General features: G+C 36.9%; 2 protein-coding genes and 1 long non-coding RNA gene across 4 annotated transcripts in view; 2 read left to right on the forward strand and 1 right to left on the reverse strand.

Moving 5' to 3' along the window:
- Positions 1 to 9,854, forward strand: part of Nipsnap3a (nipsnap homolog 3A) — a 22,976-nt gene extending 13,122 nt beyond the window's left edge. Inside the window, exon 6 of the mRNA XM_071600800.1 lies at positions 9,826 to 9,854. Coding sequence (XP_071456901.1) covers positions 9,826 to 9,839 — 14 coding nt within the window. The 3' untranslated portion in view covers positions 9,840 to 9,854. The remainder of the gene's footprint in view (positions 1 to 9,825) is intronic.
- Positions 3 to 15,158, reverse strand: LOC114098816 (uncharacterized). The gene is made up of 4 exons (XR_003583789.2): positions 14,997 to 15,158; positions 14,708 to 14,838; positions 6,675 to 6,745; positions 3 to 4,212 (listed from the first exon to the last, which is right to left on the reverse strand). It is a non-coding gene; the product is annotated as an uncharacterized lncRNA (long non-coding RNA).
- A 20-nt stretch (positions 15,159 to 15,178) lies between these two features.
- On the forward strand, positions 15,179 to 25,996 carry LOC114098815 (protein NipSnap homolog 3A). 2 transcript variants are annotated; one of them, XM_071600798.1, is made up of 6 exons: positions 15,179 to 15,379; positions 18,377 to 18,587; positions 19,880 to 20,038; positions 22,248 to 22,397; positions 24,970 to 25,056; positions 25,146 to 25,996. In XM_071600798.1, exons 1-6 carry the CDS (start codon positions 15,281 to 15,283, stop codon positions 25,220 to 25,222), a joined length of 783 nt encoding a protein of 260 aa, XP_071456899.1. In that variant the 5' UTR covers positions 15,179 to 15,280; the 3' UTR covers positions 25,223 to 25,996. The 2 variants fall into 2 exon arrangements, with proteins under 2 accessions (XP_071456899.1, XP_071456900.1); XM_071600799.1 differs by lacking the exon at positions 15,179 to 15,379 and adding an exon at positions 15,988 to 16,170.
- Positions 25,997 to 27,163: the final 1,167 nt, after the last annotated feature.

Below are 27,163 nucleotides of genomic sequence, written 5' to 3' on the forward strand. Positions count from 1 at the left end.
TTTTTCTAAGTTTTATATTTTTATCATCTCTGAAGCTGTTGCTTTAACAGTATGCTACCAAACTCAGGATGAGACTTCTTTAGTACTTCCACAGATGTGCTACAAATTTAGTTTTTGTTTTGAGTGCTTCCAACTTAAAAGAGATTTCATACTTCCAAGTTTCCTCATAGCTGTATTTACAACTATATTATTTTAATTTTTTATTGATTTTATTATGTTAATTCTTAACATGTATTGAAAATATAACATAATGAATTATGTCTGAGATAAAATTGAAAAACAAGAAGTATGTCACTTCTCACTTATTGAGCCCTCAGAAATCCAAAGGACAGATTAATTTCATAGTAAGGCAAAGAATACTTTTGACTCTGGAGGTAAAAACCTATCAAAGACATTAGAGCCATTAGCTCTGATTTATATTTAAGAGTTTTTTTCTTGATGTTCCTTTGAAAAGATTTCACATAGGAAACTGGGTGGTGGAGGTAGTATTAATTGCAGTCACTGTGGACAGACTTTCTCTCTAGTATGAGACAAGCTTCTATATCCAAACCATTGGGGTCATGGAAGTGTACAACTGCCTCTGCCTTTCCCTTTTCCATACATCTTGTGTTCAGTTTGAACACTTGCTGGTAAGAGCCAGTCATTCTTTGCTTATACACACCAATTTATGGCCTTGATGGAGATTTATAGACAGGCAGTGTTATTAACATACAGACAAAATAGGAAGCTAGCAGGCTTCACTCCATTGATGAACTTCAATCATCCCTGGCATGAGAGTAACTATAAGGGTCTGCTTCTGTTCTGCTCAAGAGTTCTATGGGTCCTGGACCTTGGGGAAATGGCACAAAGGAAAGCTGAGAAGCAATAATAGAGATAATTTTTGAGGCAGCCATGTAAGGTACTTCGTTTTCCAGTGGTATAAATTGACTTTAAGAATTATTCTTTTCCCTAGTCTTCCTTAGTTCCTGATGGTCCTTCAAAACCCAGAAGGAAAAGAAAGGAATATAGGCAGTTTTGATACCTCTATTATTCCAGTCCTGCTTGGGCCCATGCCAAAGGCCTGAATACTTCTTGAGTCCCTATGATCAACTGGAAATCTGACTTTGGGGAAAGAGTAAGTAGGAGATGAAAAACATTCCTTGAATGAGCCAAATTTTAAAAACCACCTTACAGATCAAAGTTTGACCAACTAGAAGCTTTTTCATTTCAAAGTAATATTTGCATTATACATGACATATTTGTACATCATGCCTCTTTCTCTGAAATTCATGCTCATTATCACTCCAGCACATTCTTACCATCTGAAGTCATTGAGAACTACTAACCTAGAGACTCAGCTGACCAAGGTGTTGGGAAGAAAATTTAAAAAAGCATTCTAGAGCATCAGCTAAGTATTCAACAGTGTACTATGATGTCTGAAAACTATAAGGCTGTTAAAAAAAAATTCCACAGTCAAAATAGGCTCAGTTGTCCCAGGGCTCTACTCATGATTCCATGTATTAGAGTCCATCTGTGAGAAAGGATCTAAAACACTTTATGTACATCATTTCACTTAATCCTAACAACAAAGTTTTATGAGTAACATTAACATTATATTTTATATAAACAAGAACTTTAAAAGGATAATGGGTTGTCTCTGATCAAGCAACTAGTAAGTGGCAGAAGTCAAATTTGAATCCATACTTTGTTTCATTCTAGACCAGCCTGCCTCAAACTTTTAGCTGAAAATTGAATATTCACCGATAGCTCTCGCCATCATGTCTAGTTAGGGATAACATCCTAACTTTGCAGTAGAAACATCAAGCCATAATCTGACAATCCCCCCAGGGGGTGCACTATTTGTAGGCCTTCATCTCCTCTAATCAATGATGATAAAGCATGGACTACAATTAGTAAAGAGTTACCTTTTGGCTATGATCTGCACATACATTTTCACTAGGTAATCTGAGATGTTCCTTCCCATCAGATTCTGAAGGATGTCTGCAGTGTTTTGTTTTCTCTGTCACCACATAAAAATCAAGCATGTGTGTCTTCTTAGACAAGAATTGGCACAAAAAACATATCAAGGGCTACAGTGACACATGTTCTTCCAACACATGCCATTATATGACTGGAGCCCTAACCACAGGGCCCAGGCATCACCCTCCACCAACCACCACCAAGATCTGGTCCATGCTGCCCTCAGTACTGGTCGTTCATATATAGCATGCCAAGATCTTCCCTGGGGAATTACTCTAAATAGCTAAACAATAAGCACTGAGATGTGATTTTTCTTCACCACAAGAGATGTTAAGGAGCAAAATTGTAAACTATGCCTATTGAGTTTTTGTGTTCATTGGGGTTATACTGATGTCTGGATTAGCAGTTATTTTAGGGTGGTAACCATGACTTCCCACATCCACTTAAAATCGATTGTCCTTACCTTGCAACCTATATGCTGATAAAATTGCAGAGAGCCATCACAATCAATACCCCATTCCTGAAATTGTCAGGAAAAAAAATGGCTCAGATGTCCTTCCCAAAGTTAGAATATCAGAGAATGACAGAATTGATAAGGCCTACAAAAGTTTTCAGATTCAGCCTCCCTAATCCAGAAGTGAAGAAAGAGGCCTACGTGGGCTGGGGATATAGCTCAGTTGGCAAACTGCTTGCCCTGCATGCACAAGGCCCTGGGTTCAATCCCCAGCACCACAAAAAAAAAAAAAGAGAAAGAGGCCTATGTGTTAATTTCACCTGTAGAAGGCCCATAGCTAACTTGTGGCAGTTAGATGTTAGATCTGTGACAGTCTCCTATGGCTCCACCACTTTGGAACAGGCCATAGCATGTCTTCCATAGCCCATTCATCCAGAGTATTTTGCTCTGATTTTAACTAAAACAAACCTATGCTGATCTCAAGAAGAGAAAAAAGCTAAGTTCCCTCACACAGAGACACAATGTGGTCCAAAACTCCTCCCCTCGAAGCTCATATGCTTTTTAAGATCACAGCTCAAACATGACATATTTCATTCATTCCTGATCACAAACAGAAACTACCAGCCCACCCCTCCATTTGCTCAGTTATACACTAAAGCACTACAACCAAAGTCAACAAAAGCATAGGTACAAATATCCTCAGAAAGAATGAGTTTTTATATACAAGGAACAACAGGGGATGCAGTAGGGCTAGAAGGTGATGAACTAAAAGGAGGAATAATGGGAAATGAGGAAGAGGGAAACAGAGGAGTCAGATGACACAGGCCTGTTCAATGTGCTAAAAATCTTCTGGAGAATGACAAGACTCACTTCAGTTTTGAAAATGAGTACAGAACTGGAGGAAGAGAGGGAATGAGAGTGAGCTGTAGTCTGAATGTCTGAATCTTAACCCCCAAGGTTGTGGGACTAGGAGGTGGGATCTGTGGGGAGGTGATTAGGTCTTAACAGGATTAGTGCCCTTATAAGAAGGACCCAGAGAGTGCCTTGCCCATTACAACATGTAAGGATACAGTAAAGCAGCAAATATATAAAGAGCAGATCTTTACACCAGACACCAAATCTGCCAGCATCCTGATCTTGAAATCTGCAGCCTCCAGAAGTATGAGAATAAATGTTTGTTGTTTATAAACCACTCATCTTGTTGTGTGTTGTTAAAATAGCAGCCTGAGTGGAATAAGACACAGTGCTTGGTATAGGAAAGCTAGGTTGTTTAAAATACCCCAGGAGATTTTATCTCAGACTTAAGCTCTGAATTACTGAGAAAACATCAGCAAGTCACTTGCCCTCTCTGTAGGATTATTTTCTTCACTAGTAAAATTAAAATATGAGTTGTTTCATTGAGTTGTACCTATGTCTCTTCCAGTTCCAGAATTCTATAAAGAGCCACAATATTTATGTTATTTTCATATGTATTGAATAATCCATCAAATGAATAATTTTGAGGTTTGTTATCTTTAACGTTCCTTAAATAAATAGAAAAGCCAAACTAGTAACAGTACCCTCTTGTAGTGCAAACTTTCAAAAGATGACTGGTGAGAAAAATTTAAATACCCATGGGCATGTCCTAGTCAGATTTCCCTCAATCCCAACATAGATTCAAACACTTTAACATTTGAATTTCATTCAAAGTTGTCAGGGCAGAGTCTCTTCCTTCATTTAGTCTCCAACACACATCAGTGGTGTTCTTCACTAACACAGAACTCTTCGCATCAGGTGCAGTGTCTCTTTTGTCTTTGTACCTAGGGAGTTGAAAACATGCCATCACTGGACTCATAATTGCCTACCTATTCTCATGGTCTTTACTCAGTGATCTGACTTACATTCCCCCACCAACATAGTTGGAATCCTGAGTCATCACTGAATTTATATAGGCCTTAAAAAGGGATTCTGATGGACAGTATAATAAAAATATGAAACTCTTAAGAAGAAATTGATTATTATAAAAAGTTAATGTATGATATTTTCAGGTTTCATGGGAAGAATTCAACAAAACTTCAGATTATATATAATGAAAGCTTGTTGTAACAGGTAGGTGAAAGACTTGGGAAAAGTGGAAGAAGGAGAAAGCATTTGACAAGTAAATATGAAGTGCTACATAAATCTTAATGTTCTAAAGCAGTGAAAAAAGGTCTATAATGATTTGCTTCCCAGGATGTTAGACTCTCCAAATGTTTACTCCCAGATGTTCTGAGTAAGTTACTATAGTTACTCTCTTTAAAATAAAAAATAACTCAAAGGGCAAATGATGATGATAATGTGGCATGTAGCTGATAAATTTAGTGTATCAGAAATCAAAGCAGGTGACAAGCATAAGAAGCCAGCCATGGAGAATCTCGTGGCCAACATGGCATTCTCCATACTTTAGGTCCCAAAGCAAGGGTGTTCTGGAGAGGGTATTCAAGAGTTCCTGGGAGCCTATGTCTTCAGAAGCATTATTACTGTAACTACAAGCAAATTCAGTAATTCATTCAAATCAGGAATTGGGAGGAAGAAATGTTTTTCTACAAAGAATAATCTACTAAGCACTTTCTGGGAGCCAGGTTTTAAAATCAAAATGAATAAAATATAGAAACCACCTATGAAAAACTGAGACTCTGCCCAAATATTTGGCATCAAGGTAATATAGAATACTCCAAATTAGAGGTTTTATAAATATGTATGAAGGTATGTGTATATGTGTGTGTATTAAATGTCAGTATATTAAAAATCAGTATTTAGAAGGGGCTTTCACAATTATCCATTATCGACATACATCAGGATTTTCCTGGAAAAGGTATACAGATTTTATTGACCAAGTAGTTGCATTGAAAATAGAAAGCACAAACAATAATGGGTATAGGTAACAAACACAAAATAAACTGTGTTCTATAGCTCTGGGAAACACAACCTAAGCTTGGAAAACAGAGTTCGAAGAAAGCAAATGAGCTAATAAATACATGAGTGCATGCGTGTGTGCGTGTGTGTAGGAATTTTGTTTAAAAAAGCTTCCTTTCTCTTCTGTATTACTGGCATACTTCCCTGTCAGCAGAGCCATTAATCTTACAGGACTAAAAATAAAAAGCTTGCCTAACAACATTCATATAATTCGTTTGTTCTTAATTAAAGCACTAGATTGCTATGGAGTTAAAGATATTTTTGTCTAAAGAATACAAACTAGCTAATAAGTACAGCTTAACAGATAGCAATTATGAGAATCACACTGTACAGAAATCAAGTTTGTGGAAATTTATGCAGTGTAGGAAAGCCCTGTGATGAACATGAAATTAAAGCACATTTCTAAAAATTTAATAATCATAGATTTTTATTGAGGGCAGATTACTTTACCTAAAGCACATATGGTTGTTCCCCACAACAGTATTAAACCACGACGGAAAGAAAAGACCACTGACTCCAACTTTCAATTTAAAGCAAGCTTATATTTGTGTACACAGTAGCTAGCCAGGAATGTCTCTCCCAAAACCCTGGACTAGAAATCAGTACCCCAGCTCTCTAGGAACGTAGTTTTATAGCACAAAAAGTTGCAAAGAGGGGTTGTTAACTTACAGATAAAAGGATTTCGACAAGCATAATACAAAGGCATATAGTAGGTTAATGATCTACCTGGCTTAACATTTCAAGGTAAGGAAAAAATTTAGATCCCAACATCAAAATTTATAAGGTGCCACTGAGGTTTCAGAGAGGGTTGTTATCTGGTCATGGGGAGCCAGGATTTACGAGGTGCCACTAAGGTTTTAGAGAGGGTTGTTATCTGGTCAGGGAAAGCCAGGCATGAGTAAGTTCAAGGCATGGGCAGAAATTCCAAACAAGTTTAGAAATCGCAGTAATTTATAGTAAAACAGAAATTAACTTTCCATGACTTTGTGATGAGATGGCTCCTAATCTTAAAATGGAATTAGGCTGGGTTCATCAAACAGCAGTTAGAGATATTGACTGAAGTACTCACCAGAAAACTAGACTGTTATTTCAGTAGTTCTCTATTCTTTGCATGCAGTAGTAGCTTGCATAGGGGCCTGAGCCACAGCTGGTAAAACCCCTTCCACTGTGCAATTCTTGACTCTATTCTTTTGACCCTCAGCACAGTGATCACCCTTGATCTACCTGAACCCTCCTCTCCCCTGGGCCCAGAAGACAAACACGTACCTGACAAACGTACACTGCTCATTGTACATCCAGGGCTAAAGTTCCAGGCTAGGGTACTTACCAAAGGGTGGCACAATCAGGCTGAACACCAGGGCAATGCAGACAAACACAACTGGCAGGACAATCTGTAACCTAGCAGTGGAGGGGGGTAGGGGGATGGCAGGAAAAGATAAGGTTAGAAAGAAGTCCAAGGAGCAAATCCCTGCAAGTCCAGCCAGGTTCCCAGACCAGGCAGCACAGGAAGGAGGGTGACAGGGCCCATGGCTGGCCCAAGACCTTGTGGGCAGAGTGAAAGCAATGGATCCTGAACACTAAACCTCTTCCCTCCAGGACTTTCTAGAAGCTGGCAGTACAATGCCAGAGTCTCTAGTCACCTGGCAGAAGCACTAGGCTAGGAACTTCACAGAGTAAAGAGCAACCCCACGTTAGGGTGACTCAGAATGCTGGGTCCTGCATTTCTTCCCCTGAAGACTGAGAAAGACCACACTAGGCCATGAGCCCAGTTCAGCTCAGAAGAAAACTGAGTGAACAAGCCCTGGACTAGGAGCCACAAGTCCTGAATCCGGGGTCTAACTGTACTACAAGTGTACTCACATGAAATCACTTCTCCATAAGGCCTCACTATTCTCACTTGTAATCTGAGGACTGAGAAGAAATTCTAATTCCACAGTCCTGAAACCAACTCTATAGCAGTGACTCCAATCACAGACAATAGCAGCCATTGCCTGCCATGATCACATCAAAAAGCATAAACATGTAACTCCTTGAAATTCCTCAAATTTTTTATACAAACCTTCTCTGAAAATAATACTTGCACATACTTTGCAAGTAAATTCAAAGGTTGTTCCATCTGTTGCTGAGAAATTTATTCTTTACAAACTTAAGATTCAAATGAAGTCCTTGGTTCTAGTGTTGTGAGGTTTCAATATAGGCAATTATCCTTTAATGAATACAGTCATACTGCATGTCTTGCTAATTATGGACTGCATAAACAGCAGTGATCCCATAAGATTGTATTGCCTAGTGACATCACAGCAGTCTTAGTTTTTGTAAGTACACTCTACTATGGTATTCACACAAGAACAAAAAAATCACCTACTATGCATTTCTCAGAATGTATTTTTGTTTTTAAATGACACATTACTGCAATGCTATGGGAAAATACTATATGAAAACATTTCATTGTCATTACTACCCTAAATAGTAGTATCATTTTCAGCAATCAATAAACAATGTAACTGGACTCAGAGATACTAAGTAACCTGCCCAAGGACACATAGCTAATAATTTACAGAACCAGTATTCAAAACTAAGACTGTGTGCTAGGTTTTTTGCATCTACTAGGGAAGATTCTCTGCAGACCATTATCTATATGTTTTAATTTTATAGAGTGAAATAACTTTTTCCCTCCTAATCAAGAAAGTTAGCATGCAAAATTGACTTGTGGGCAATGGTGTAATGAGTATTCTCTGTTGGCCAATTATTTTCTAATCTCCCTAACTTTTCTATCAGCTTGAGTTAAACATAAACTTTGGAAAGAAAATCAATGTTCCAATAGGTCATATGCTGAGTGCATCTAGCTAGCATAACATCTCTCATATTATGAAAGTTTAAAGAAAAAGTCCTCATTAGTATCAGTCCCCACTCTAAGAACTTACTCATTTTTCCCTCATAACAATGCTGTAACATAGGTAACACTGTTAGCCCCATTTTACAGATTAGGAGACTAAGGTGCAGAGAAGTAAATTACCAGCAGATACACAAATGGCAAGAAGTAGAACTGCAAATGAAATACAAAAAAAGAAAATCTGGTTCCAGAATTAAACTATGACCATATTCTGACTTCAGTGGTCCAACCTACAGCCCAATCATGAACCCAGATTGCTTAGCCTGGAACAACAGATCTTGTTTGAGCAAAAAGTCCTTTCCAACTCCATCTGGGAATCAGAAGCCTCTTCCATGAAAGGGCTATAACTTGTTGCTGTGTGAGTTTCTAGCTCTTCACTGGTAAGAGACTTTGCCATTCATCTACTGAGCAGGTATGTCTCTCAGGCTTCTGCAAGAAGCCAACACTAAAAGTCATTTTTGGTATTTCTAACAGTTGTTTGTTCCTCCCTCCAGTATCTTCAGTAAACCTTCAAGTCAATAAGAAAAAATATGAACTGAAAACTGAACAAATGCAATAAACTAGGACTTTAAAAAATAAAAATGCAAAAAGATGATTAATTTGCCAGAAATCAGAGAATTTATTAACAGTGAGTTACTGCAATTTAAATAGCAAATCAAGGCAAATAGTAGTCTCACATAGTAGGAAAAAAAAATGGCAAAGATGAAAAGAAAGGAAATCCTATTCACTGCCTGTCAGAATATGAGTTGATACTTAAAATAAGCAGGATCTAGTGGAATTGAGTCAGTAATTCTATTTACAGGTATGCCCAGGGAGATAGAAACAAAGTTTTTAAGTGAAGCAGTATTTGTACAATAAATATATGGAAACATGTAAATATAAGTAGAAAAGGAATAACAAAATTTTGGTATACTCATCCCCTGGAAGAGTGGAGAGTAATGAATGAACCAGCTCTAAACTGCTTATTACCTTTGGCAAGTACTTAACCTCTTTGAATGAATGTTTTCTATATGTTTAACTCCATAAAATAAAAATCTAGATTTCACAATGAAATGAGAGTAACCAAAAAAAAAAAAAAAAGAATCTTGAAAGGATGTAATGAATATATCAAATGGATATATAAATGTGTTTTAGTGCTAAAGATACTTTGTTTTATTAATAGAAACAATAACAAATAAATGTATATATAGTTAAATATTAAGATGCTCATGACTCTTTCCTACCACTGATTCTAATAAGGATATCAGCAAATAGGCTGAGACAGAAATAAAAACAGGTATTGGCAAATTCAAGAGGAAAGATTTGGTCTTTATCCTTCTACACAGCATTTCATTCAATATTCAACACCCCAAAGACACTTAGAAAATATTTGGTAACAGGAGTAGGACAGTTATTGAGGAATCCTGAATGAAACTGAGTTTTATTATAAGTGCCTTTTAATAATAATAATAATAAAAAAGCAACCCATAAACATTATGATAGTAACTCAACCTTTACTGAAATTTCTTCTCTGATACATGTGTAAGTATCATAAAACTATTAAATTATCTCCACTAAATTTAAATAAATATTGTTTAAATTACAGGAACTCAAAAATAGATGTGTGCAGTTTAACACCTAGTGGAAGGAACAATGGTCTATGCCACCATTTGGTAGCTGCAGAATAGAGAAGTGGGGGAGAGGGGACAAATCCCCAGGAATGCAGCACCAGATGCAGCATCTATAATTGACCTGTAGCTTCTACCTTCCTACTCAGCTGGGCCAGCATTGGATCTACCTCTCCTGCTTTCTTCTGCACAGCTTCATGAGCCCAGTCTTTGGACAAAACCAAGCAGGAGCACTATCACCACCCTAAGCCACCTCACAATTTCCGTCACCTTGCAAGTCATACCTATTTGTAATGAGACATAAAAATGTATCTTCACATTCATCAGCCCAGATGGGCAATAAAGTTTGTTCTTATTATAAAATAATAATAACTTCAGGGCTGGGGCTGGGGCTCAGTGATAGAGCGTTTGCCTAGTATGCGTGAAGCACTGGTTTCTATTCCCAGTACCACATAAAAAAAATAAATAAATGAACAAGATAAATGTGGAAAAAGACAACATTCTTTAAAAAAAAATAATAACTTCATCACTGCCAATAAGAGTATAAATTTACAAAACATATTGTCACTATTTGGTAAAGATGAATATGCACATAACTTATTGTCCAGGATTTCCACTGCTGCATATGTACTCTAGTGAAGAGATTTATAATCTCCAGTACACAGAACTCAAGGGACAGTACTGACAGAACTCAAAGGGACTGTTAACCTCGACAGTTAAAAATTGCATCTTTATTGTCACCGACTTCTATCTGAAATTAAGCATTTCCTTTATATACGAAGAGAGGCAATGAGCTACAAGACCTGTGACATTTTAGCCAATAAAAATCATAGATATTGTCAAATTCTAACTTGTAGTTGTAACAAGTACACTTGAATTCCTTTTATGCTCATCATGACTTCATAATTGTATCTCTTACACCCACTGTTAGATTTGTCAGTTAGTACCTTAAGGAAAAAAATAAACCTCCTCCAAGGCACATCAACTCCCATAGAGAATAAGAAACAATTTCATTTAATGCTAAGTGAAGTCAAGCCCCCAAAAACAAATGCCAAATGTTTTCTCTGATATAAGGAGGCTGATTCATAGTGGGGTTGGGAGGGGGAGCATCGGAAGATTAGATGAACTCTAGATAGGGCAAAGGGGAGGGAGGGCAAGGGAAGGGACAAGGGGGTAAAAAAAGATGGTGGAATGAGATGGATATCATTGCCCTAAGTACATGTATGAAGACATGAATGGTGTGACTCTACTTGGCATACAATCAGAAATATGAAAAACTATGCTCTATATGTGTAATATGAATTGTAATGCATTCTGCTATCATATATAACAATTAAAATTTAAAAATAAATTTAAAAAATTATTTTAAAAAGAAACAATTTCATGAATTTCTCACTAGAATCTATCAATGAAGCATTGCCTTAAAAATATGAGGACAAAAGATTTCTAGTATAGAATTTCCAAACCATGAATAAATTTGGCAGAATAAAGATAATTTTAGAGATGCAAGTTTCAAAAGTTTAATTGCTATGTACCCTCCCCTAAAATTTGGACATAGGGAAATATAAGAGTCTGAAATTGCCGCAGTCTGGCTGGGCACAAAATAACCGAGCCACCACACAGCCTTGTAGATTCAAACAGCAACTCTTTATTCCTGAACTCTCACTGGGGCTGTACACACTACCTGGAAAATACACTGCCTCTCTCTGGCTCCGCACACCAATTCTCTCAGAACCCCTCGAGAACTCAACTCAACGGGAACTCCAAAAAGCGAGCGCCTGAGGCAGCAGGATACGCCCTAATCCTGGAGCCGCCCTATTCCCAGCAGGATCCACCCTAAACCCAGGGCTACCCTAAGCATGGTCACCTTTCAACCCAAAAATGCCATGCGTCATTCCTACTTGGCTATGGCTCTTAGCATCTCCCCCCTTCTGTTTAAATAAACAACAAGCAATGTGGCTTAGGGACCGTGCCTGTTAGGTTGTCCAATTCAACATATGGTCCTTACCCATCATTGGATGAGCTGACCCAAATGCCGCAGTCTGGGTGGGCACAAAATAACTAAGCCACCACAAAGCCTTGTAGATTCAAACAGCAACTCTTTATTCCCGAACTCTCACCGGCACTCTACACGCACGTTCTGGGAAAAATATACTCCCTGCACCAGGCTCTGCGTACCAATTCTCTCAGAACCCTGCGAGAACTCAATGGGAACTCAAGGAGTGGGTGCCTGAGGCAGCAGGATATGCCCTATTCCAGCAGGATCCACCCTAAACCTGGAGCCACCCTATTCCAGCAGGATCCACCCTAAACCCGGAGCCACCCTAATCCCTGAGCAGGGTCACCTTTCAACCCAAAAATGCCATGCGTCATTCCTACTTGGCTATGGCTCTCAGCATGAAATGGTGGTACAACACAAGGAAAATTAAATTCCCTGGGACATCAGTAAAAGGAGATCCCTGAATCTCTGTTATACCATCTTAAATAACTAGTCCACCCTGAAGCAAGAGAAGTAGGAGTCCTGGGATGTTAATTTCAGAGTATCAAAATGATAAACTGATGAATGGGTTTAATCATGGTGAGAGAAAATTTATGACTTTAGCACAGAATTTAGTGATTAATAAATGATAGGTATAAAAAAAGAATATAAGCAAATAAGTAAAAGAGAAAAAGAAGAAACATTCACCCTCTCATTTAAAGTACATGGATGAACAAGGATGGTGGAATGTGATGGACATCATTATACAAAGTACACGTATGAATACTTAAATTGGATGTCAACATACTTTATATACAAACAGAAATACAAAAAGTGTGGTATTTATGTGTATTAAGAATTGTAATGCAAAAAATCAAATAATTTTAACTTAAATTAGGTAGAGGGAAATGAAAGGAGGAGAAGGCAGGGGATGTGGGATAAGAAAAATAGTAGAATGAAACAGACATTATTACTGTATGTATGTATGTGACTGTATGACCAATATGATTCTACAATATGTATACTCAGAAAAACGAGAAATTATATCCCATCTATGTAATATACATCAAAGTATATAAGTGCATTCTACTGTCATGTATAACTAATTAAAACAAATAATAAAAAATTTTAAAAAAAATAAAGTACATGTTTAAGACATACAACAGTGGCTTAAACTAGAAGGCGATTTTCTTGTAAAAGAAATCCAAAGGAGAGAAGTTCAGGATTCCTAATGCTTCATGGTATAAGAAACCTAAACTGCTCCTCTCTTATTCCATCATCAACAGCATGTGCCTTCTATCTTGTAGGCCAAGGACTCAAGCCATTATGCCTATATAGTAGCAAAAAAAAAAAAAAGGAAGGAACAAAGACAGGAACAACTCTTTTCTCCTGCACCCCTTTAGATCACTTACAGGTCATTAATGCACTAACACTTCCCACTGATCAGGATTCTATCACACAGCCTCAGTAAGCTAAGTATTCTATTACTCATCTTTTTAAAAGTGTGAGGGAAGAGTGGATATTGAGAAATAGTTGGCAGTCTCTGCTATCTTCCTCTGGTACTTTCTATTCTCCATATCCGACTGAATTAATTGCCCTATATCCTACTATACTGGATATTTATTAATCCCTGATATATTTTCTCTTCTCCTACCCTATATGCCCCCAAAGTACTAGAACTTTGACTTTTGTTTCCCTCAGTACCACAGTATCTGGAAAAAGGCCTGAAGCACAGAAGGAATTTATTAACTATTCATTGAATTAGTGAGTGATTAGTTAATCAAATTGCTAATTGGAAATAAATTTAATCATCTAGATCCAGTTCTGACAAACAATGCATTATTTAGTCTTGCTTGGTTAAAAATGGATCTTCTCTTCCGGGAAAACTGAGGCAACACATCCAGAATTAATAATTTTATAAAGGATCCTTTCCACTAAAGAGATGACTCAAAAGCCCTTCCCAAAAAACACAACTTATACAATGAGATCTCTGTAATTCTGTAGTCCTAATGACATAAACAATATTATTAAACATGTGTACTATATAACTGTTAGAAAATATAAACAGACTTAAGTACATTAATGTGACAATCAAAGAATTACTTTTAATGTAAACATTAGTAAACATGGGAAAAGAAGTGTATTTTGGGGAGTGGGATGAAGAAATCTAAATCTTTATCTTACAAATCAATAGATACTATAGATATGGAACAGACATATGTGAGTGGTGGGCCCACTATGCTGACCCCCACATGCTTCCCAAGAAAAAATTTACCTGCAACCCTGCCTGGTAAGGTAGAGGGGAAAGCTTTTGTGACTCTTAAACAAACCAGTCAGCATGAGCCAAAGTAATCTAGAGTTGTCATGTGCAATGGAGACTTGAAAGTCTGATGTCATCCTGCTGTCAGTCAAAAGTCAAGAGGTGAACCTAGGCCAGGCTTTCTGAAAACTTCCCTAGGACCCCCCCAATAAAACCAGAAGGCTGGAAGAGCAAGCCATCCTTCTTCTCTCTGAGAGGACCCACTCTCTTCCTTGAGAGTATCCCCTTTTCCTAGCCCTTCTCATAAACTCATGCTGATCACTCAGAGTGACAGGTCTCTTTATGGCTTGAATGCAAGAATCCAGAGGTGTTCCCAGCTGACAGTCTCTCAGCAGGCAGGTGCCTTGTAACATTATTTACAACTGAAAAATTATGAAGCACTACAATATGCCTGTTTGATAAAGACAGAAACACGAATTAGAGGAAACAGCTTTAAAACATAAAATAGTTACTATAGGAACCAATAATTACATAGACAGGACCACATGAGAGGTTGACTGTATTGAGTCCTACTGAATTATTTAATCTCAATCTATGTATGCTGAAATTTGAATTTTCATACCAGTTTCAGTGCCCCCATTCCTCTAAGTGCATAAAAAAACGAATCTGAATCTCTTCAAAGCCATGCTGGCCTGGCAAGTGGGATGGAGAATATCTGCAGTGAAGACAAGTGAAGGCTCCCAGCTCTGCTCTCTGTCAACAAAAGAAAAAAAAAAAAAAAAAAACACACACATCATGATTTTAAATGCAAAGCCTGCACACGCAGGCATCCATACAGCACCTTCCTGCTCATAGACACACGCGCTCTACCCGGAACATTTGCACAACAGGGCTCTGAGGAGGCGACAGACCAGAAGGTGGAACAGTACGAACTCCGCTTTCAGCTACTGCAACATCAACTCTGACGTCTGGGGCAAGAACTGTCGTGGAAACAAAGGGGAAATGGCACCACACTCCTGCACACTGCGCCCCGGGGTGCACCTCCAGGGCGGGGGCGGAGCTGACGCGCCAGTCCCGCCCCAGCCCACGTCCTCTAACTGTCCCTTCACTGCGCCTTTCCAGTCAGGAAGCCGTACGAGGAGAGTCTCACGTCGGACGCCAGCTGGCTGCCTTCCTGGGCGCCCCACGCTGCGCCATGCTGCTCCTCCGAAGTGTCCTGGCCCCACGCTGCGCCATGCTGCCCCTCCGAAGCGTCCTGGCCCGGGCTCTGACCGCACGCATGCTCGCGCCCCAGGTACCGGCCGCCGGGGGGCGCGCCCGAGCTGCAGAGTGGGGCGGGGTGGGGCCAGGGCGGAAGCGGGGCTGGTAAGCGAGTCCCACGCACGCGCGCGCCGGACGCGGCTCTGCCTAGTGGATATGGGGCGGCGGCCACGGAGGAAAAGGGATCCCTTGGGTCAGAGTCGTGTACCCGGTGGACAGAAGTCTTTTCTGGCATGGGAGCCAAGCAGCCAGCCCCAAAGTCGTTCCCAAAGCACTGGCGGTTGCGATTTTGCCGCCAGCACCGTGGCGGCTGCGGCTCCGGGAGCTCGCGCTGCTTCGAGGCGGGGCCTTGTAGCCGTCGGCCTCGCGTAGGTGTGGGTTTGACAAGTCTTCGCTCCGTCCACACTAAAGGTGCGGGAGAGGACCACCGACGACTGGCGACCCCACCAGCCTTCACCTTTGAAAGGAAGGCGCAGCTTGCGAGCATTTTGCCGAGAACCTTGGAGAGTCGGCCAGGGTCCCAGTGTGGGGCACCTTGCCGCCCTCCCTGTGTCCTGCGGTGGTCCCCAAGCCCAGCGGGGGCCTGAGCCTGAAGACCCTAAACGTGACCTGCTTCAGCCTTAGATGAGAAAGGTCCAAAAAGGAGCCAGGGATTGGATCTGAACCGTGGGAATCGGCTTGTTGTGTGTGGTCCAGTGGATTTATCGTCGAGATTGTATTCCTTTCCATGTTTAGGCTTAAAATTCCTTTCCAAAAACAATGGAAAAGGAGAAGCAGATTTTTGTTTTGTTTGTACTGTGGATTGAACCCACGGTCGCTTTACCGGTGAGGTACATCCCCAGCCCTTTTAATTTTTTGTTTTGAGACAGGGTCCCATATAGTTGCTGAGGCTGGCCTGGATCTTTCTATCCTCCTGCCTCAGAATATGGAGTCGCAGGGATTACAGGCATGGGCCACCTTGCCTGGCTAACAATGCAGTCTCTATCCTATTGGTTCTCTTCAGGTGGAGCAGGGCCAACATTTATTTCCTTACAACTTTTCTGTAAACTTTACATTTCTACAAAGGTACTCAATGAATTGTTAGTCATTGCTCGCAAGAATGAGTCCTAACTTAAAGGGAGTATGAAGCACTGATGATTTCTGCCCCAGCAAGGTTTTAGTCCTGCAGCAAAAATCAGGAAATGACGTCATTCCCCAGCCAAGCCCCTTACCCTCAATGCAGGTTCTCTACTCTGTGTGTGTATATGTGTGTATAAATACGTATATGTGCACAGACACACACACACACACATACACATTCTCCTGAGAAAGATTATACTTTAGTGTGTGTGTTTGAATAACTTTCCAAATAGAAATTCATTAACCAACCTAAAATGTGCAGTTCCTTATGTACTATTGGTTCATTTTTGACATATTTTATTTATCATATTTTTTAAACTGTGGACAAAAGTTGTTTGTTCCACTAACATTCTGTTATTATAATTTGGTTTAAAAGTACAGAATTTCCACCAAACAAGACCAGCTGCAGTTGTGATTGATGGCAAACAGTCATTTTAGGCATATGACTATAACTCCTAATAGACATGAGTGGAATGAATTCAAGTGAGATGTTGATATTAACCTTATATACAATTAAATGAAACCCATATGCTATTGTGTTTTCTAAATAAATGTATCAGAGCAGGGGCTGGGGTTGTGGCTCAGTGGTAGAGTATTTGCCTAGCATCTGTGAGGCACTGGTTCGACTTTCAGCACCATATAATAAAGTTTTTAAAAAAATCAGAGCAAAAAAAAGGGATATACAAAGTTATAAATGTCAATCCTAATTTGTAGATTTGTGGGTACCAAAACTGTTTTAAAATATTTTTCTGGTGTACATAGTTCAGGCTAGTGAAACCTACATAACATGTATTTGTAAACTAGAATGCCATATGAATGTGCATATATATGTGTGTGCGTGTGTGTATGTATATATGTGTATATATTATATACATATATATAATATATGTGTATAATATACATATATACATGTATATACACATGTACATATATGTGCCATATGAATGTGCATATATATATATATATATACACACATACACACATATGTATGTATATAGACATATACATATACAGGATAATTTATGGCAAGATGTGCCCTAATGAATATTAAGTTCACTGACAACACGAATTAGAGATTTTCATACTGAGCATATTACTATTACAAAAGGAACTACTGGCTCTTAGAGGATGTGTCCATCAAACTGGTATGACTGATGCATTAAATGTGCTTCATTTTGCATCTGTCATTAGAAACTAATAATGAGTCATACAATTCATCTTGAATTTTTCTTCTTCAGCATTCATACAGCCCACCACTATATTACCATTAATTGAATAACACATAGCACCTTCTACATTTTTGACCAATGGTTTAATTCACTGAATGTAGCAAATACTTTGACCTAAATAGCAATTTTTTTTTTTTTTTTTTTGGTGGGGGTTACCAGGGATTGAACTCAGGAGCACTCAACCATTGAGCCACATCCCCAGCCCTATTTTGTATTATTTACAGACAGGGTCTCATTGAGTTGCTTAGCACCTCACTTGCTGAGTCTGGTTTTGAACTCACCATCTTCCTGCCTCAGCTTCCCCAAGCTACTGGGATTACAGACGTGTGGCAGTTTCCACTTTTTAAAAGGTCTTCTAGTAAACATTTCATTGTGCCTGCCAAATGACATACATACTGAATTTACAAAGTTCTTTCAGATGCATAACTAGCACATATACTACCAAGTAAAAATTGAATATTGGCCAAGTAAGGAAAACTGTAAATTTATGCGAATTTCAATTGTAGTTCTCCAGTACAGAAGTATCATTGATACCAATGCCTTCATATAAGCAATTTCTCATGGAAAAGTGGCTAAGTTTGTGAACTCTTGCCAGGAAAGAGTAGCTGTATGTTCTGCTTGTTTTGTAACATGATACATCCTACCTTTCCCAAAATCTTTAAATTTGCCTTATCTTTCTTCAGGTGTGCTCATCTTTTGCTACAGGCCCCAGACAAAATGATGGAATGTTCTATGAATTTCGTACCTATGCCCTTAAACCCTCAAAGGTGAATGAGTTCCTAGAAAACTTCAAGAAAAATGTGCATCTTCGGACAGCTCACTCTGAATTGGTTGGATATTGGAGTGTAGAATTTGGAGGCAGAATAAATAAAGTGTTTCACATTTGGAAGTATGGTATGAATCATCCTGGTTAAGTGTTCAGTACAGATTTTCATTGCATTCCATGTTACATGAGTATAAGACTTAGTTCTTGGATTTATATTACTAGCGATACATACAGGTTAAGTAAATCTTTTAAAATATATGACACCTTTATGTGTGTGTGTGTGTGTGTGTGTGTATTTAGTGATTAATTCTTCCATTGGTCCATCTCTAACAACCTTTGGCTCAAATTCTTCAGTTATTATAAATGAGAACTTGTTGTGTCATAAATCATAATATGGTAAACTTCTATTCTCATAAGAAATGGAATGGTTTATTTGATCAGTGCCCAAATTAATATTCATAAAATATTTTATTATAAAAATATATTCATTCTACACTTATCATGGGCACAGTATAGGATTTTTACCTATTGTAATAGAACAAGCCCCATTAAAACACAACTTGTGCTTTAGATGTGCTACAAGTTAAATCATGGTCCACTAAGAAAACTAATGAAGTCCTGATCTACCTCACTTAAGCTGTGAGATAGATGTTATTTCTTATCACCATCATAAACCATATAAAACTCTTATCATTAGTCTTATAAGGTTTTCATAGTAAATACAGTACTAGGCCCATATGTGGGTAAACGTCGATACCTGTTGGAATAACTCAGAAGAAAAATAAGTGCTGGCGGGGGGAGGAAATGGCTGGTAATAAGTAAGAGAATCAACACTATTTCTTTGAAGGCTCTTTGTTCAAAGGAGAAGAGACTCACCAAATACATTTTAATTTCATTTATTGTAATTTGATTCAAGGTGTACCTTGACCTGAGCACCTGCCACCAAGAAAGAAAAATCTTCTTTCTCTGAACTAGCACTATCAGTTAAATGCCTCAGTTGAATTAATAAGAATATTCCACAAATATTGAAATTAACTAGATGCTAAACATTGTTCTAAGCTCTTTTTGTGTATTAATTCAGTTAACCTTCATAACAAGCCTGGAGAACAATGTTGCATTCTCTCCATTACACAGACTAAGAAACTGAATGCAGAAGGATACAAAAACTTCCTCCTGCAAAGTCATAGAACCTATGAAGTCAATTCTGTGACATTACACTAGTCATTTGCAATTCTATTCCCCGTAAGCCCATGAGCAATTTGAGTACAGATGTCACATCTCCTCATGTTAGTATATCCAAAAGCATAACAGTGTTCCTCTATGCTACAGGTGAATGTTTGAAGATTTGGATGAAATCCAGAGAAGCATAGGAGATTTTAAGTTGTAAATGTTTCTTTTTCTTAATTCTTGTCTCCCCTAGATAATTTTGCTCATCGAACTGCAGTTCGGAAAGCCTTGGCTAAAGATAAGGAATGGCAAGAACAATTCCTCATTCCAAATTTGGCTCTCATTGATAAGCAAGAGAGTGAGATTACTTACCTGGTGCCATGGTGCAAATTAGAAAAGCCTCCAAAAGAGGGTAAGTCATCTTCCTTCTTCACCACTTAGAATTTAGATGAATGAAATACTAAAGATCTTAAGTGATAAAAGGTGAAGTTCCATTAGCAAACAAGGAAGCTAATTCTTTATTTTATGGTAACATACTTTGATTGTTGAGATAAAATTAAATTATGCCTTTTTGTTTATTCTTAAAATATGAGTATTAAGATTTTTTTCCAAATTGAGATTTTTGTTGATTGGTAAATTTAGTTACACTGTAGAAGATTGCTGTAGCTGCTAAAGTTTAAGAAATTTCACTTTGGGGGCAGGTAATAAGGAATAGTGTATGAAGTTTTGTTATAATTTCAAAGTAATAAAACATTTAAATATAAAAAAAAATATATTCAATAGCTGGGAATGGTGGTGCACAACCAATAATCCTTAGCTACTTGAGAGGCTGAGGTAGGAGGATCCCAAATTGAAATCCAGCCTGGCAATTTGACTGTCACTGTCTCATAGTAAAATTTAGAAAGGGCTGGGCTATATATAGCTCAGTGGGATAGCACTTGCCTATCATGTGTGAGGCCCCAGATGGAATCCCAGTATTGCAAAAAATATTTTTTTTCACAAATTACAACTAATCTTAAATCATTAAGTATATCTTTGTTCATAAAATTGACTGGGGAGAATATATTTACTGAAACTGCCAAGCTGTATTAGTGTAGTCTAACTTTTGTGTCAAGAAAGTTTCTCAGCCAGTCCCTAAAAAACAAATGCCAAATGTCTTCTCTGATATAAGGGAGATGACTCAAAATGGGGTTGGGAGGAAGAGCATGAGAAGAAAATTACCTCTAGATAAGGAAGAGAGGTAGGAGGGAAAGGGAGGGAGAAGGGGAATTGCACGGAAGATGGAAGGAGACCCTCATCGTTATACAAAATACATGTATGGTGATGTGAGGGGTAAAAAAAAAAGAAGTGTGTCACATTAGATTGGGTAGACAGAAGTGATGGGAGGGGAGGGGAAGGGAAAGGGGATAGGAAGGGCAGCAGAATAAAATAGACACTAGTATTGCTGTATGTATATACGTGTCTGTATAACCAATGTGATTCTGCAACCTATACACTCAGAAAAATGAGAAATTGTATCCCATTTGATTCAAATGTATGATATGTCAAGATCATTGTATTGTCATGTGCAACTAATAAAAAAAGAAAAAAAAAGAAAGTTTCTCAGTTTGAAAATAATTCCTTAAGATGTCTTCATGCTGCTTTTACTTCTTACTGATTTAAAGAAACTATTACCTCAATCTACTTTTAAACAAAGGTCAGATTAGAAAAGCATAAACTAACTTAAATTTCTTATTATTTTCTATATTATTGCCAACTTGTAGTGTATTTTATATTATAAGAAATTTAAAACATCTATTGGGATTCTTATTCACTTATATTTCCCCTCTGGTTTCAGTACTATCTAAAAATAGTTGTCTTCTGTAGTACTGTCAAATTTTAGTTAACTTTCTCTGTATTGTTCATAATTCTTTAGTAACTCTGGAATTTTTTTCCTTTTATTGTCTGATCTTCTCATTCCCTATTTTCTTTGTCTCTACCCTCTCTATACTTGTGACTATAGGTATAAAACTTTTCAATATTATATGGATATTTAGGAATCATAAAATCCTCTTTCAGACTTTTTCTCCCCCCAATCCCTAAAAAACAAATGCCGAATGTCTTCTCTGATATGACTTCAGATCAACCATTTGCTTGCTAATTCCTGTTAAAATGGAATTCTGTAATGGAAAAATATACAAAGAATAAAATATCTGCTCTCCAAATTAAAAAGAGGGAAACATAGGAGATCACAAAATACTTCTTTTGTCAATTTATTTTCTTATAGACTTGAGAAACTCAAAATTTGACTTCATTATAAATTCTCAATATCTGTTGCATCAACAAAGTTTTATAGATTAAAAATATTTTAGATAATAGCTTTGTATATAGTTTCTGGTCTTTTTTTCCTTTTCTTCTCTTTGATTAAACTTAACAAGTGGCCCTTAAACATGGACAAGAACTTTCTAAACATGAAAGCAAGGAAAAATAATGCAAAGAATTAATTAATATGACATAAATATATGTTTATATAGGTTATGTAGATGTATATATATTAGTCCTTCACTACTGGAATCAAGCACAACTGATTAAAAATTATTTCAAGATCCTCTGTAAAATAATTATTTTTTTCCCTATTTTAGGAGTCTATGAGCTGGCTACTTTTCAGATGAAACCTGGTGGCCCAGCTCTGTGGGGTGATGCATTTAAAAGGGCAATTAATGCCCATGTTGATAGAGGCTACACAAGACTAGTTGGTGTTTTCCACACAGAATATGGAACACTCAACAGAGGTACATGTCTTCTATGGAGATGTAATGTACATTGGTGATCTATGTTTCTTCTGTTGGTTTAAAATTTATAAACTGGAAGGATCCTTAAGAAAATACTATTTTTGTCTTTTTTTCTCAAAATATATTTTTCTTGATTTTTTTTCAAAATAACATTACTTAGTTTAGAGAGATTTTTTTGAATGAAAATTTAATAAATACGTTTACAAATGCTAAACACATGGAGAAGCCCAAAGGAAAAAATTACTCATTTCCCATTATTTCAAAATAATGCATACATATCAGGAATGTAAAAACCAAAATGTTATCAGATATAAGAAGGATAGAAACAATGTATATCTATGACTGGTAATAACTTCATAACATTGTAGCATGGATGGATAGATAAATAGATAGAAAAATAGATATAAAGAAACAAATTTTAATAAAGCATATCTGGAGCATTTAACTCTTAAAGCTGAATATAATTTCAGTGAAAATTTCAGAGAGGTTTTTCTGTGGCTAACTCTAAAATATCTGTGTAAAGTTCACCCATTGGATAGAAGATTAAGAAGAGCTAATAAAATATTTGAAAGATCCATTGTATCCAATTGCCTTCTCTACTTTTCACTTGAATGTTCAATAGATATCTCAGGCCTACCCCAATCAAAGCTGAGCTCCTGATCTTTACCCAGAAATTGACTAGTCATATGTCCAAAGAAACTAACCAGAATATATTTTTAAAAATGTATTTTTAAGATGAGGAATATATGAAGAAGATAAGAATTGTGAATATTATTAGATTTCTATCTCCCACCATGTATTAAAATGGAATGTAGATTCAATGTAAAAGTCAGAATTGTTAAAATAAAATATCAATTAATTTTGGTAATAATACGGATGGAGACTATATTTCTAAGCCAAAACGTAAATGAAAAAACTATGTAAGAGGAAAAATATCAACTTGATGCCTTTATTATACAAAGGCCTAAACTTTCCACATGCTCCATATCAGCATGAGTAAAATTCAAAAGCAAAAAGGAAAATAAAAATTTACATCAAGGTAGACATACAAGTAACAACCACCTATATGTTAAAGAAAATGCAGATTAAGACATACTGAGATGTCACATTTTAATTAATGTGCTTATATGGATATACTATTTGGTCAGGAAAAAATAAGTATTCATATTTTGTACAAATTCATATTAATCATAATTAATCTTAATGACATTTGTATTATAGATATACATGTAGGTACTGCTCTAATGAGGTTTATGCCAGCTTTGTTTATAGTAGAAAAATACTGGAAATAACACGGTTTGACCCTGTTTATGTAATAAATAAACTCATAATTCTTAACTAGAAATATATATAAATTCTGTATATATATATGGTGTAGATACAGAAACATAAATATTAAGTGCATACATACATATAAATATGTAAAGAATATGCCAAATAGAAAAGTGGTTGTTTCAGAGTGGTAGGATTAAATATGTTTGTTATTATCTTCTTTTATTTTCCAAAAGCTATATAACTATTATAGTAAATTTTAATGATAAAAGCAGGCATGATGATGCACGCCTGTAATCCTAACAACTCTGGAGGCTGAAACAGGAAGATTACAAGTTCAAAGCCAGCCTCAGCAATGGCAGGGCATTAAGCAACTCATTGTAAAGTTCATCCACCATTTCTCTAAATAAAATAAAAAATAGGGCTGGGGATGTGGCTCAGTGGTCAAGTGCCTCTGAGTTCAATCCCGAGTAGCAAAGAAAAAAGAAATTTTTAATTATACAAAACTATAAGTAATAATGTACAAAAAAAACATTTATTTTAGCATTTTGTAGAATACTACAATGTTGAGAATAATTTAAATCAACAATAAGAAGTTGGGAGAAAAGATTGTATAGAATACTGCAATATTGAGAATAATCTAAATAATCAACAATTGAAATTGGAGTAAAAAAAGATGTTATAAGAAGAAATTTATATAGTCATTGAAAATAATATTAACATTACATGGTATGCCATTAATGTATACATTTTCATGTTTTTATGTAGCAGGCAAAATTGATTTTTTTAAATTAATATCATTGACAGAAAGTTATATTATTGCTGGTTATGGTGACACAGACTTATAATCTCAGTGATTTTGAGGAGGCTTAGGCAGGAATATTGAAGTTTGAGGACAGAATCAGCAACTTAGGGAGATCCTGTCTTAAAAAAAAAAAAAAGTGGGACTGGGGCTGTAGCTCAGCAGTAGAGCGCCTGCCTTGCACGTGTGAGGCACTGGGTTTGATCCTCAGCACCATATAAAAATAAATAAAGATATAAAAAAAATTTTCAACAATTAAAAAAAATTAAAAAGGGTTAGGGATATAGCTCATGGGTTCAATTCCCAGTACCACCATTTTTTAAAAGGAATTTCACTATATATTAACAGAGGTTTATCTAGATAGTTAAGATGATTCTAGTTTTTAGTTTTCTTCTTTGTATATAAATTTTCTACAGCATGCACAATTGTCTATGATCTATTATTTAGAACTATTATAGAGAAACTAATGTAAAACTACTGTGTGGTTTATTTCTGCAGTTCATGTTCTGTGGTGGAATGAGAGTGCAGATAGTCGTGCAGCTGGGAGGCATCAGTCTCATGAGGATCCCAGGGTCGTGGCAGCTGGTAAGCTATTTCACTAGGCATGGGTTATTTTTACAACAAACTTGATTTGCTCAATAACTTTATATGCCTTCTTATGAAATGTTTTCCAGTTCGGGAAAGTGTCAACTACCTAGTGTCTCAGCAGAATATGCTTCTGATTCCTGCATCATTTTCACCATTGAAATAGTTTTCTACTGAAACACAAAAGATTTCATTAATTGGCCTAAGATGTGTCTGCTAATGGTGCTTAAGTTCTTCCAAGAGAATTATTCTCACTTTTATTTTAATGAGGTGGTAAGTTAATTTATTATGTTCCTTGCATTTTTTTAAAGCCAACTCTGTCATCTATTTATCACCACTTAAGGAAATAGTTCTATTCATTTTCTCCATGATGTGTCGGTGTTTGTTATATGTGAGACATAGTTGTCACTACTTCATGATCTTGATTTTTCATTTGATTCAGAATATCTTCTGTATTTTGAAAGCCCTTTGCTTTATAATATTTTCTCAAATTCAAATAATGATTTACATTTCCTCGTCTGACAATATTTTTAAATTAAGTACATATAATATATCTATCTTTTCATGTTTGTTTTTTCTGATATCTAAAACTATATTTTTACCCAGTAAAGTTTACTTTGTGATATTAAATGGGATTGACAAAAATATTAAATTAAATATATTTCTTTACTTTGGAAAAGTACAGTATCATATGTGTCATCTGTATTAACTGTGGGCTTCACATTAATTATTAGGTCATTCTAGAAAATAATATAATTAGCTCACATTATTACAGTTTCAAGGAAGACTTGGTTTATATGCTGAAATATGTTCATTTATAATTAATTTTACTAATTTTGACTTACCTTGTGTCACAAAGATCTTAAGACCTTTTTTTTAAAGAAATATTTATGATTATAGACATGTTTACTGTAATAAAATATATATATATTCATTCTGATTTTTTTGACTTTGTGTTTTATAGTTATATCCTCTCTCTGGAGCCCTTACTATTGCTATAGTAACATAGTAATACTTTACCATAAATACTAAGTTACATCATGAAAACACCATTCTGACAACCCCCAGAAGCAGAGGTTCCTTTAGTACTACCATACTGCATTTTCTTTGAAACCTCTTTAATTTCCATTTTACTTAATGCCACTACATTCTAAACCAGGTTTAGTACTCCAAGGCTCTCTTGATATTCTGTATTTATAGCTATGTTATTTTATGTTTCTAAAATATTTTGAAACTTAAATAGTAAATAATTAATTAGCTTTTTAAGGAAAATGGAGAGTAGAGTTTCCTCTCATCTGTCATGCTCCATGTGCTCTGTAGTTTATCTGAACTATTATGCAAGGTGATATTATTCAGGAAAGGTAGGCCGTGGCAGTTTACATAGACTGCCTCAGTATTCTGTCCATGATGGTGTTACTGCTGTTGACTGGTGACAAGTCCTTGCTTCCCCAATGTTGAAGAATAACACCAGAGAAGCACGCAGAGGCAAGGTCAGAGTGGAAAATTATAAGTTTATTAAAGGACACCAGAAAAGACTTCTCCTAGAGGAAGAAGGGGACCCAAGAGATGGAAGTGCGGTTGTCTCTCCATTTTATAGTTTCTTTCAGTGATGGAATGTAGGTGGGAAGGCCCGAGGGGTGGGACACAGGTGGGCCAAAGAAGTAATCTGGTTAGGAAGGACTTCTGAGTTAGCACCTTCAAGTTTGCTGGGGGCTGTTCATTAATACTTCTTTGGAATAGGCTATCTTCATGTTTGCTGGGGGCTGTTCATTAACACCTCTTTGGGATGGGCTCTGGCCTTGGGCTTTTTCTTGGACTTCATTAACATTCCATGAGTTGTTTCAGGAATTCATTCTCAACATGGCCTCCATTTTAGATCTTACTGGATATTAGACCCGATTTACCTAACTACACTGACTACCTAACTTTAAATCTGGCTTCAGTGGTACTTGGAGATGGGGCCATTGGGAGGTAACTATGTTTCTGTGAGGAATTGGAACCTCCAAGATAGAATTGATGCCCTAACTTATAAGGGAATGATAAGTCCTGAGTTCTTTTTCCTTTGTGCCATGTGAAGAAACTAGAAAAAGGGACCTCATTGGAACTC

The sequence above is a fragment of the Marmota flaviventris genome, chromosome 13 (genome assembly GCF_047511675.1).
Source record: "Marmota flaviventris isolate mMarFla1 chromosome 13, mMarFla1.hap1, whole genome shotgun sequence".
NCBI classification, from domain to species: domain Eukaryota; kingdom Metazoa; phylum Chordata; class Mammalia; order Rodentia; family Sciuridae; genus Marmota; species Marmota flaviventris.